The sequence below is a fragment of the Macaca fascicularis genome, chromosome 9 (genome assembly GCF_037993035.2).
Source record: "Macaca fascicularis isolate 582-1 chromosome 9, T2T-MFA8v1.1".
NCBI classification, from domain to species: Eukaryota; Metazoa; Chordata; class Mammalia; order Primates; family Cercopithecidae; genus Macaca; species Macaca fascicularis.
Genome location: NC_088383.1, coordinates 62441237 through 62452290, shown reverse-complemented (window position 1 = coordinate 62452290; position 11054 = coordinate 62441237). Strand labels below are relative to the sequence as shown.

Sequence of the window (11054 nt, the reverse complement as noted above, 5' to 3'; positions counted from 1 at the left end):
GTTGCCACAGCATCTGTGGCTTGTGCAGCCGGCAGCCTGCACTGAGATTCCAGGGGGTTAGGAACAATGAGATGTCTGTAAGAACCTGTGGAACTCTGTCCTCAAGCAGGTCTCACTCAGAATCCAGCTGGAGAAGTGTGTTCAGAGATGGGAAGGAACTACCATGCTCTGCTTCTCTAAGGATTTCGGCGATTCTGTCTTTAGGAACTAAAGGCTTTGAGGGAATCCAAGGCCAGTCCACCTGCCAGGGGTGTTGGCATCTGTTGACAGGCAGTGGCACATCCTGACAGTCTTCAAGGGCCTTGGCCACCAAGGGGTGGAGAGGGAGAATGGAGAAGATGCCACATGAGGAATGAGGCAGGAGACTGGCATGTGCCACATGGAGGACCCCTTAGGAGACTCACAAACAACCTGGGGAGGGGTTCTCTGAAGGTCCTAGTTTCCAGAATGAGGCGGTCATGGCTTAAGCTACCATCATTTGATCAGTAAAGGAGAGTAACAACAGGCTGATGTTGTGGACATCGGTTTGATGTTATAAAATCGTGCACACGCACTTCTTTTAAGGCCTGAATGAGGTTTGGTTATTTATTCATTTCTCAATAATTTACTCAGCCATTCCTAGGGTGACACATTTGGAGTATATCATCTGTGCCAGGCTCTCTTCTAGGTGTTAAGTGTACATCTCTAACAAGATAGAAGGAAAGAAGAAAAGAAAAAGAACAACATTCCTCTCTTAAATTGCCTGGGACTAGAGAGGCTTCATTTTAAAAGCAAGTAGCTCTGCTTACAAATGTTTCCTCAATCAAAGGCATTTACCTTGAACATGTATGCTCTAAGCTCTAAATAAATAAGCTTCTCAAGGGCATGACAACTACATCTGAAACTGTAGCATCTTTTCAACATGAATTAAACAGAATATGTGAAGGATATTAGCCTAGATATCATGTTATTACATATATATATTTATAAATATACACATGTGTGTAGTCCTACTAAGATCTAATATTCCAAATGGCCCTATGTGCTGAGTCACATTCAAAGAAAGCACAAACTGACGTAGATGCCTGAAATGATGGTAACATTTATTACTGTGACATTTACTGAGGGTTTACTATGTGCCAGCTATTGTTCTGAGAACTTTACATGTTTTTTTAAAAAAAGCCTTGTATACTTATCAGAATAACCCTATGAGGTAAGGACTGTTATTATCCCCATTTTACAGGTGAGAAAACTAAGGTACTATTATTACTCTATTTTATAGGTGAGAAGACTAAGGTACATGAAAAGAGAGTAACTTCCCTGGTACAACAAAGCCAGTAAGAAAGCCAAAATTTAAGCCCAAGAAACCACATTCAAGTCAGGGTCTATTCTTGCATCGCCACTATGAAATTGCCTTATTCTTTTTTTTTTTTTTTTTTTTTTTTTTGAGACGGAGTCTCGCTCTGTAGCCCAGGCTGGAGTGCGGTGGCCGGATCTCAGCTCACTGCAAGCTCCGCCTCCCGGGTTCACGCCATTCTCCGGCCTCAGCCTCCCGAGTAGCTGGGACTACAGGCGCCCGCCACCTCGCCCAGCTAGTTTTTTGTATTTCTTAGTAGAGACGGGGTTTCACCGTGTTAGCCAGGATGGTCTCGATCTCCTGACCTCGTGATCCACCCGTCTCGGCCTCCCAAAGTGCTGGGATTACAGGCTTGAGCCACCGCGCCCGGCCGAAATTGCCTTATTCAATCTGAGTAACATGAATCTTTACTTTAGGGTTTTTCAAGGGGCAGCGCAAGCATCTTAAAAAGTATCAGATTCTCAGAAATCCTCCCTACTTAAAAAGTATCAGATTCTCAGAAATCCTCCCTAGACCATTTTCCCTCTCCCTAAATTTCCATGTTTACAGAAGCAGCTGAATACTGCCCTGCCCACCAACATGCTGCTGGCTCTCCCCCTGCACTGCTTTCTCCTCTTCCACAGCCCTTCCCTGCTCCTGACTCCTCTGTCTCATGTATACCACCAAGCCTCTTTTGCTTGGCATGAAGGTCGGAACATCCACTCTCACCTTCATGGTAGCCCAGGCCATTTCATGATGGCTGCACCCTCAAGATCCATAGACCACTGTATTAGTTCATTCTCATGCTGCTAATAAAGACATACCTGAGACTGGGTAATTTATAAAGGAAACAGGTTTAATTGACTCACAGTTCAGCATGACTGGGGAAAACTTAGGAAAGTTACAATCATGGTGGAAGGGGAAGCAAACATGTCCTTCTTCACACGGCGGCAGGAGAGAGAAGAATGAGAACTGATTGAAAGGGGAAGCCCCTTATAAAACCATCAGATCTTGTGAGAACTTACTCACTATCATGAAAATGGCATGGGGGAAATGGCATGATATGTACAGATTATGGAAACTACAGTTGAAGATGAGATTTGGGCAGGGACACAGCCAAACCATATCAACCCCCCTTGATGCTATGGAAGGAAGTACACAGAGGTTATGAGAAGTACAAGTTCTTTTCTTGCTCCAACCACTTTTCTTCAAAAATTTATCATAGCAAATTCCACATAAATAAATTCTCCACTACATTACATGTATGTGTGTGTTGTACACATGTGCATATCTAAATATATATATGTCCATATAATTTAAAAATATATGTTCTTAAGAGTGATAATAACATTTTGGTTATTTTTTTTAAAACTTCATCTGTTAGACCTCAAACTAGAACATTTACAGGTAAACTGGTGTGAAGCTTTGTATTTGTTTTAAAACACTCCAGTTAAGAAAACTGTTGAGGGCAAGGACAAGATTAAAAAAAGCTTGGAAAATATTAAAACTTGCTGAAGCTGACAGAAGAGGAGGAATGAGATTCTCTCTACTTTTGGCATGATTAAAAAATTTCTTTTAAAAGTGATTTTTGCCAGGTGTAATCCCAGTACTTGGGAGACTGAGATGGGAGGATAGCTTGAGGCCAGGAGTTTGGGACCAGCCCAGGCAACATAGTGAGACTCTGTCCTGAATTTTTTTTTAATTTAGAGTTTTTTTTTTTCTAGTGCCCAGAAGAAAACAAATGAGTAGAACCTGAAGAAATGAGTGGACAATTAGTCTGAAAATGAGAGCCGTCTTCAATTTTTAAAAATTTATTGGAACTAACATTGATTATGAACACAATCCAGGTATTAGACGAGTGCAGTGGCCACAGTGAGGAAGGTCAGTCTTTGCCTGTAAATGTCTCACAACCGAGGGACACACTGTGCATACTCTCCTTTTCACCAGAGGTGTGAAGTCAAGGAAGGCTCTGTGGAAGACGTAATGTACACACTTAAGAGAGGCCTAAAAGGATGATGAGGAATGGGTAAAAGTCATGGGAAGGAGGAAACGTGTGATGTCACAACGAGGCTAGTTCATGTTTACACTCTTCGAAAGGCTTCCATGTGGCCAGTGAGGGAAACTGCAGGGAGACAGATGTGGATTAAATCCTGGGAATGGTCTCCCCTAGAAGGGCTGTTCAGAGGGACAACGAGCTGATGCTGGGGTTCTTGCGGCCCCTCCATTCCACATAGGTCCAGCTAAGAGGAAATGACCTCGTCTTATGGATTTCATAGGAGGGCTTGAGACATTCACTAGGGGAAAGCAGTGGACATATGTGTGCTCTTCTTTCTGGGTATGGCCCTGCAGAGTCTGCTTTCTACCAGACCCAGGGCTACAGCCAATCCCCTGCACTTCCTTGGTGCTGATGGCACCAGCCTGCCCAGCAGCACCAAGGGCTGCTCACAGGGGAACAGATACCCACAAAAAGAGACTCCCATTACCCAACAGCTCTCATCACCCTGATGGGCAGCTCTTTTGAACATTTATGTGATCTCATTGGGAGTTTGTCATGAAGAGAGAGGGTCACACTTTATAAACAATGAAAGACATAAGAATACTGCAAAACAGACATTCAAGGAAACAACGGAATTGGAACCTCTTTTGAGTGGGGCTTCTGCCTCCTGCCAGATGCAGACTCTGGGCATATCATTGAACTGTCCAGGCTGCAGTTTCTTCATCTATAAAAAGTGGGTAGACGTCTACCTTCCTTTACAGGATAATATATGTAAAATGTTATACGTCGATGTTACGTGTAAACATGCAAATGTTATAAGGCTATGTATATGCAAAGAGTAATATTTAGCGGTTTCTAATCACCATGTATAATAAAATGATTAATTTGATAGGACAAATCTTCAATGACTTTAACTTTATGAAGATAATGACTATGTCCCCTTTATCATGAAGATAAAGACTGTGTTTCCCTTTTTACTCTTGAACCCCCTGTGTCAAGTTCAGTGCTTGGAACACAGTGGGTGCTCAATATATACTTGTTGGATAAATGGATGGAGCTGCTGCAGAGGGTTAGTTTCAGAGGCTTGAAGCCCAAGCCGTTTCCACCCCATGGCCTGGGTTGTTCAGCTGTTTTCTTCCATTCCTTCTTTCTCCTTGTCCCCCTCAGTGTCTATGTGCCCTTCACCATCATCACAGACAGCTGGATGTTCTCTAAAGGAGCCATCCCTGCACTGCGGGGCTGCAGGGGGGCAGCTGGGGGCTTTCCTGCAATGAAGACAGTAGCACAGGACCCACTTGCTGCAGCTGCAGGGGCCCTGGGCTGCCCAGGCATAGGCGCCCACAGGCACTGCAAGCAGTACCACACACAGGACCACTGTGACATGCAGGAGGCGCTCACGTGCCTCTAGCCCACCACCATCTCTGCCTGTTACAAAAACTACACACTGGCCCTGGTGTGGAGGCTGGTCCTCTAGGCTGAGGCAGGCTTTATATTTTGTGCCAGGAAGGAGGTTGTCCACAGCATAAGTATTGATTCCGGGGCCGATGTGAACCACCTCCTTCCTGAAGGCTTCATCTGATGCAATGTGGAGGGTGAACCACTCCTCCTCAGAGGTGTCAGCCACTGCAAGCCACTCCAGCAAAATCCCATGCACTGTCTGTTTGACAACCCGCAGGTCAATGTAGGCATTGCCCTCTGAGGGGATGGAAAGAGAATCAGGTGCATGTAGGGCCTGGGCAGGCTGGACATGGAGAGAGATTACAAGGGTGCTCTTGCCAATGGAGTTGGAGGCCATGCAGGTGTAATTACCACTGTCTACCAGGTGGGCAGCAGGTATGGCCAGCTCCGACAGAGCAGTGTCTTCTCCAGTAGAAGATGTCAACACTGGGTGGAAAGAAAAGGAAAACAGCTGTGCATTTATCTGATAGACTGCTGCAAAGTATCTAGCAATGCTAGTTTTTGTTTTGTTTTGCTTTGGTTTTTGTTGTTGTTGTTGTTGTTAAAAGATGGTGGTAACCTCTTATGAACCTTGTACCTGGTGTCAGGTGTTTGCCTCCCAGCAATCCTGTAAGATAAGTAACTGATTTTTACACATAGGATGTTGAGGATTGGAGCAATCCATCAACTTGCCCATAGTGAGAGGTGTTCAGAAGCAACAATTCGTCTGGGACCTGGCTCTTCAATCTATGAAGACCATACTCTTTCAACTTCACTAACTGCACCCACCAAACCACCTTTGCCTTCCTGAGCCATGGCTTTCAGGAGAGTTCTTGCAACTATGTGATTGTGTAATATTATGAGCTTCAAGAAGTACCTTCTTACCTTCCAAATGCACAGTTTCTCAGAACCTGGAGCCACATGCCTGGGCTCCTATCCCTAATGGAGCTCCTATCCTATCTGGTCCTGGGCAAGTTGCTTAAATTTTCTTGACATCAGTTTTCTTGTCAATAAAATGGGATGATAAGCAATCAACTACCTCATTAGTTTGAAGGTAAGTGTTCAGTCTTAGCTTATATTTTTATGGAGAGATTATATATAACATGTTGCCAAAGAGTGATTATAGAGCACCACAAAACACAACACCTGGATGCATTTCTTGGTTTTCAAAGAGAATACAACAATAAATCCCATATTTTTCTTTCATCGATATTGAATGTAAAACCAATAAGGTATCATCAAAACAATATAAAAATGCGAAAATTCAGTTAATTGGGTAGTTTTTGAACCATTCAGAGGTTTGTCATAATGTATAACAAATGTCTGGGCAAACGACTATATTTCCCAAGTTTTACCCAGCTATTCCTAGTTGTCTTCTAGACAGAGAACAGAAGACAGGACACGAGGAATGTACAAAGATTTTTCTTTTCAGCTTCGGAATACCCCCAAGGAGGTCATCCTTGGCTTTGTGATGTGCCCAACCCTACAGAGTAGCATGAAAGGTAATCCCAGCTGAGGTATGAAAACAGAGCACAGGGTTCCAGGAAAGAAGAGGCAGGTTTGAATTCCAGCCCTGGGGCCCACAGAAGTCACTTCCTTTCCCTGGGTCCCAGTATTACAAATTCAAGCCAATAAGGTCTGAACAATTTTATGTCAATGTTATTTCAAACAAGCACCCCAGGTGATTCAGTTCAGGCAAGTTAAGGAAATAAGTAATAGATCATCTCTAGAATCAGTCCTAATAAAAAATTCTAGAATTCTAAAATACATGGTCCAGTGTTTTGCATCTAGAAGATTCCCAAAGACTATATCTGCTCATGTAAAATTTTATATTATTTACATAAGATATTAAATTAGCCCTGAAATGTGTATTTACATAGGTGTATGTGTTCTAGAGAGATCTGTATGCAAACATTTAAAATAATGCCAATAATGGAACACTACCTTGGAATCTTTTCTGTTCTAGTGAGCATAATTCAGGGCTATCCCAGTCTTACTTGCACCCATCCTTCGTGATTGACCCAGCTTTGAACCTCTCTAATGAGGATGGGATTGCTACAGACCTCTCCATTCCCTCCAGATACACTGAGAGAGTGCATGTGGCTTACCATCAAATTCTCTCCACATACTCAGGGGATAAGTCCATGCAATGGATGGTGAGGGGCTGGCCTGTGCCAAGCATCGCAGGGTTACATTCTGTCCCACCCGGATGGTGACATTGGCACTGGGGGTTGAGATCTGTGGCTTCATGCAAGTACTAAGCTCAGTTTCATGAAAAAGCTGCCCTGCCTTGGAGAGAGGGCCCCGGCATATCAGGTAGGAATTCACCAGGATGACTGGGAGGGTAATGGACTTGACAAACTGGACAAGCCCCCTTAGGCGACAGTCACATACCCAGGGGTTGTCATGAAGCGCCACCACCAGGCTGGAGAGAATCCCGGCCCCACAGTCAGGTTGCCGGCGTTTCAGGTAGGCTGGCCAATTCAGGAAGACACTTCTGGATACAACTGTAAGCCTATTGGAGGATAGGTCAAGGTAGGTCAGGCTGACCAAGAATTGAAGAGCCAGCTCAGGGAGTGCATCAATCTTATTGCGTTTGAGATCCAAGACCCTCAGGAGAGGGGTGGCACGGAACGCTGTCCATGGTACTGAGCAGAGCCTATTCCCTTCGAGTCTCAGCTCCCTCAGTTCTGGCAGATGCTCCAGGGCTCCCAGGTGGATCACACTAATATTGTTAAAGTTGAGCCAAAGGTATTCCAAGGTGCTCATGTTGATGAAAGACCCTTGGGGCATCTCAAATAAGGGTGAGTTTTCAATTCTCACTTGCTTGAACTCTTCAGAAAGGTTCCCAGGGATCTTTCCCAAGGAGACAGATATGCACTGCAGAGTCCTGTATAAGAAACCAGAACAACTTTAAGACAAACAACAAGGAACTGGAAAGTGGGGTCAGGCTGATCCTGGCATTAGACATGTGAATCAGAATAAAAATATTATTATTCATTGAAATAAAAGGGTTAGACTCATTTTGGTAAAAATGCACAGTTCAGCAAAGTTCAGTCCCAACTAGAATGAGTCTCATAGAGATTTGCTGATTTCCTGCCAATTCTAAGCCTGCTTCCACTCCACATCATCCCCAAAGAAAACCCATTCCCCATAACCCTCTAACATCTGGCCAGCAGAGCGCACCTGCCAAAACTCTCCTCTGAACAAGTGCATCCTGGCAGACAGAAAGGCTGAGCTGCGTGTGTATCCAGAAAGACCAGAACTAACAGGAAGTGATGAAAAACTGAAGCCATATTTCTCTGTAAGAAAATACGTTGTGAGTTTTGAATAAGTATCGCCCCAGCTTCCGAGTGGCAAATCCTATTATTGGTAATCCATGGTGATGTAGGTCGCACAGCAGCAGGAAAGCTCCTGGGAGCTCTGAGGTCTGTTACAGCCCAGATCACAGGTTCAGTCAGAACACACGAAGGGGGATCAATGTCTCTTAACTAGCATCAGGAAATTCAACATTTGTGTGATTCTTGAGTCTGAAAAGTAAACTCCAAGTCAGATGTCCAATTCCATACAGATTCTACATTTCTCAGTGTCTTAAAAAGAAGTCTGAGAAACAAGCACGCAGTGCTATTCTGAGCACCACTGTTCAGGGGATTTGGCCAGAATCCATCTAATGCTTCATCATTTGCAGTTGATTCCTGAAACCTAGAATTTCCAATCATTTTCTCAAAGTGAAAATAGGTAATGAGTAACAAAGTAATTCTGTGTTCATTTCCATCATTTGTTCTCTTCCCAACCCCACGGGTGGTGTAGTCATGCTTCTACTGCATCAAGACAGCTGCCTCTGCAGCTTGTATCACCAGTTTCAAATACAAGATGGTATTTTCTGATTAAACCAAAATATTATTTTCTTGGACTTCACAACCTTTCCTTAATACTGTGTATTTCTCTTGGTCAGAATGAACAACCTACATTTTAAAAAGAGATATATGCAATTTTACATGCTTGCTCTTTCACTCTTCATTTATTCCACAAATATTTATTGGTCATTTGCTTTAAGCTATACTCTTGCTCAATGAAAGGAACAGGGTCGAGGGCAAACCTATTATAGACCCTGTCCCAAGGAGTCTTATCTCTTGCTTGTGCTTCTGAGTCTTGAGATCTTTGGAATGTAAAGTAATTTCTGTGATTCTCCTCTGCATAGTGAGAATAGTAACAAATACCTCATTATACTTCCAGGAATTTATTTTTCATTATTTTTTAATTTTTATATTTTTTCAGAGACGGGGGTCTCACTCTGTTGCCCAGGCTGTTCTCAAACTTCTCAGTCTCCCAAGTAACTGGGATTACAGGTGCAAGCCACTATATCCAGCCATATTTTTAGAAAATTTTGAGATTATGTTAAATGCAACACCTAGCACACAGTTGGTGCCCATGAATCCTCCTCCCACCGACAAACTCTTTAAGATCTGAAAAGTCTACATCCCTATTAACTAGGGCACTTCCAGTTGAATATTGAAATTCCATCAGTTCCTTTGAGACTCATGATATACATCGTACCCTACAAAAGGCCTCAGCAAAGAAAATCCGCTTAGCTAACCAGTGAGGGGGGAAATGGGTCACCAACTAAGCTGATTACACTCCAAGCTTTCCATCCAAGCCAGATATATTTGCAGGAGTTTCCAAAGAGTCTAACTCTAAAACCTGGCTGGATCACTGGAGTTTGTCTCAAGGTAAAAATCCAAAACAAAACGAGAGCTATCGGCACAAAGTTTGTCATACATATGGCGATGTGCTGCCTAGATCCCCCTTCAAGGGATGAGTGGATGCTTAGCTGCAAGGAGTGGTTGCATGAGGTCATGTTCTTCCCAAGGCAGCCACATCCCACATCCAGTGACTGAGGGTGGTGAGGGCCTGGCCAGTTTGCCCTGATGGGGGAAAACTCTGATGAGCAATTATCACTCCAAAGTACCCTACCAGATTTGCTAAGGCTTTGCCAGGCTTGTTTCATGGAAATATGTGATTTAATTCATGACTATTCTAAACCACTAGTGGATTCTTTTCTCTCCCCTTACCCCAAAGCATAAAGATCTTAAGAGTTCTCCATTCCCCACAGTTTCCTGTCTTTCCTTCTCATGCCAGCCTTTCCAAATGAATCCAGCTCCATCCGACTTCCCAGAAGTCTGCAGGAAGCTCGTGAAGCACACCCACTGGCATGCTATCTCTAGAATCATCTAGGCCACTTCTCTACTGCCCCCTACTCCTTTCCTGACCCCCTTATTCTCTGGTTTCCTTATTTGGCATATGAACACAGGGAGTGGCTCTCTTGGAAACGGAGGCAGGAGACCAGGACAATTAAAGTTAGCGTGGGTCAAGTTATTTATGTTAAACAACCTGTGGTTAAGTGTAGTCTCTAAACTCAAGAGACCCTAACAAAAATGGCAAGAGGGTCTGGGAATATTATAACCCATCTTCCCTCTTGCAGGATGCTTTTCAGAACTAGGCTCTTAAAATTCTCCATAGAGACAGAGTCATGGGGGAGGAATTACTCTGTGCTCGTGAATTGCTTAGATATAAATGGCTTCAGGAAGGCAGCTCCCTGGCTTGTCTTAATAGAATCTTAATAGGAGAGTGTCCTGTCTATTCAATTGGAAAATGCCACTCACCTTCCCAATATTAGTAAAACACTGGGATACCTCAGACAGAGAACTGGGCATCCTATCAGGGAGCAGACATGCTGTACTCCCTTTCTCTAAAGCTAGGACTCTTTCCCACCCCCATCCTCTGCTGCTAGCATGTCTGAGATGCTGCCTCAGCTACCCACATTCTGAGGTATGCCTGTGGCAGACATACAAAAGATGACCTTTCAAAGCCTCCTTGAAATAGGTGGGCTACAAGACTCTTGATCTGGCTAATGAAATGTTACAAGAAATGAGGTTTGAAAAGCCCTAACCCGATCTTCCAATTTATCTTTTTCCTTATTGTGGCAATCACTGACATTCCAAATGGTAGAGCCTTCCCAGCCGTGTCCTTGAGTAAATAAGTGAAGCAGAGCCCTCCCTCCTTCTGCATTTCCCAAACTTAAGTAGAGTCTGTGGAACAGGAATACATTTTTCTGTGTTAAGCCGGGGACATTTGGGAATGGTTGCCTAAGCATAAATCTAACCTATCTTAACTACAATGCCCTTGTGAATAAATATGCTCAGGTACTTGTATGTTGATTTTTGTCCTTGTTAGATTATATGATAATCAAGAAAAAAATTTCCAGCTCTTGTCCTCTAGACAAACTGCTCACTGAATCCCTTGATT

General features: G+C 43.6%; 1 protein-coding gene across 1 annotated transcript; it reads right to left on the bottom strand.

Moving 5' to 3' along the window:
• Positions 1-4155: 4155 nt before the first annotated feature.
• LRIT2 (leucine rich repeat, Ig-like and transmembrane domains 2) lies at positions 4156-8069 on the bottom strand. Its single transcript, XM_005565272.4, has 3 exons — positions 7935-8069; positions 6857-7638; positions 4156-5195 (listed from the first exon to the last, which is right to left on the bottom strand). The coding sequence occupies exons 1-3, from the start codon at positions 8042-8044 to the stop codon at positions 4435-4437; spliced, it is 1653 nt and encodes a 550-aa protein (XP_005565329.2). The 5' UTR covers positions 8045-8069; the 3' UTR covers positions 4156-4434.
• Between the last annotated feature and the right edge of the window lie 2985 nt (positions 8070-11054).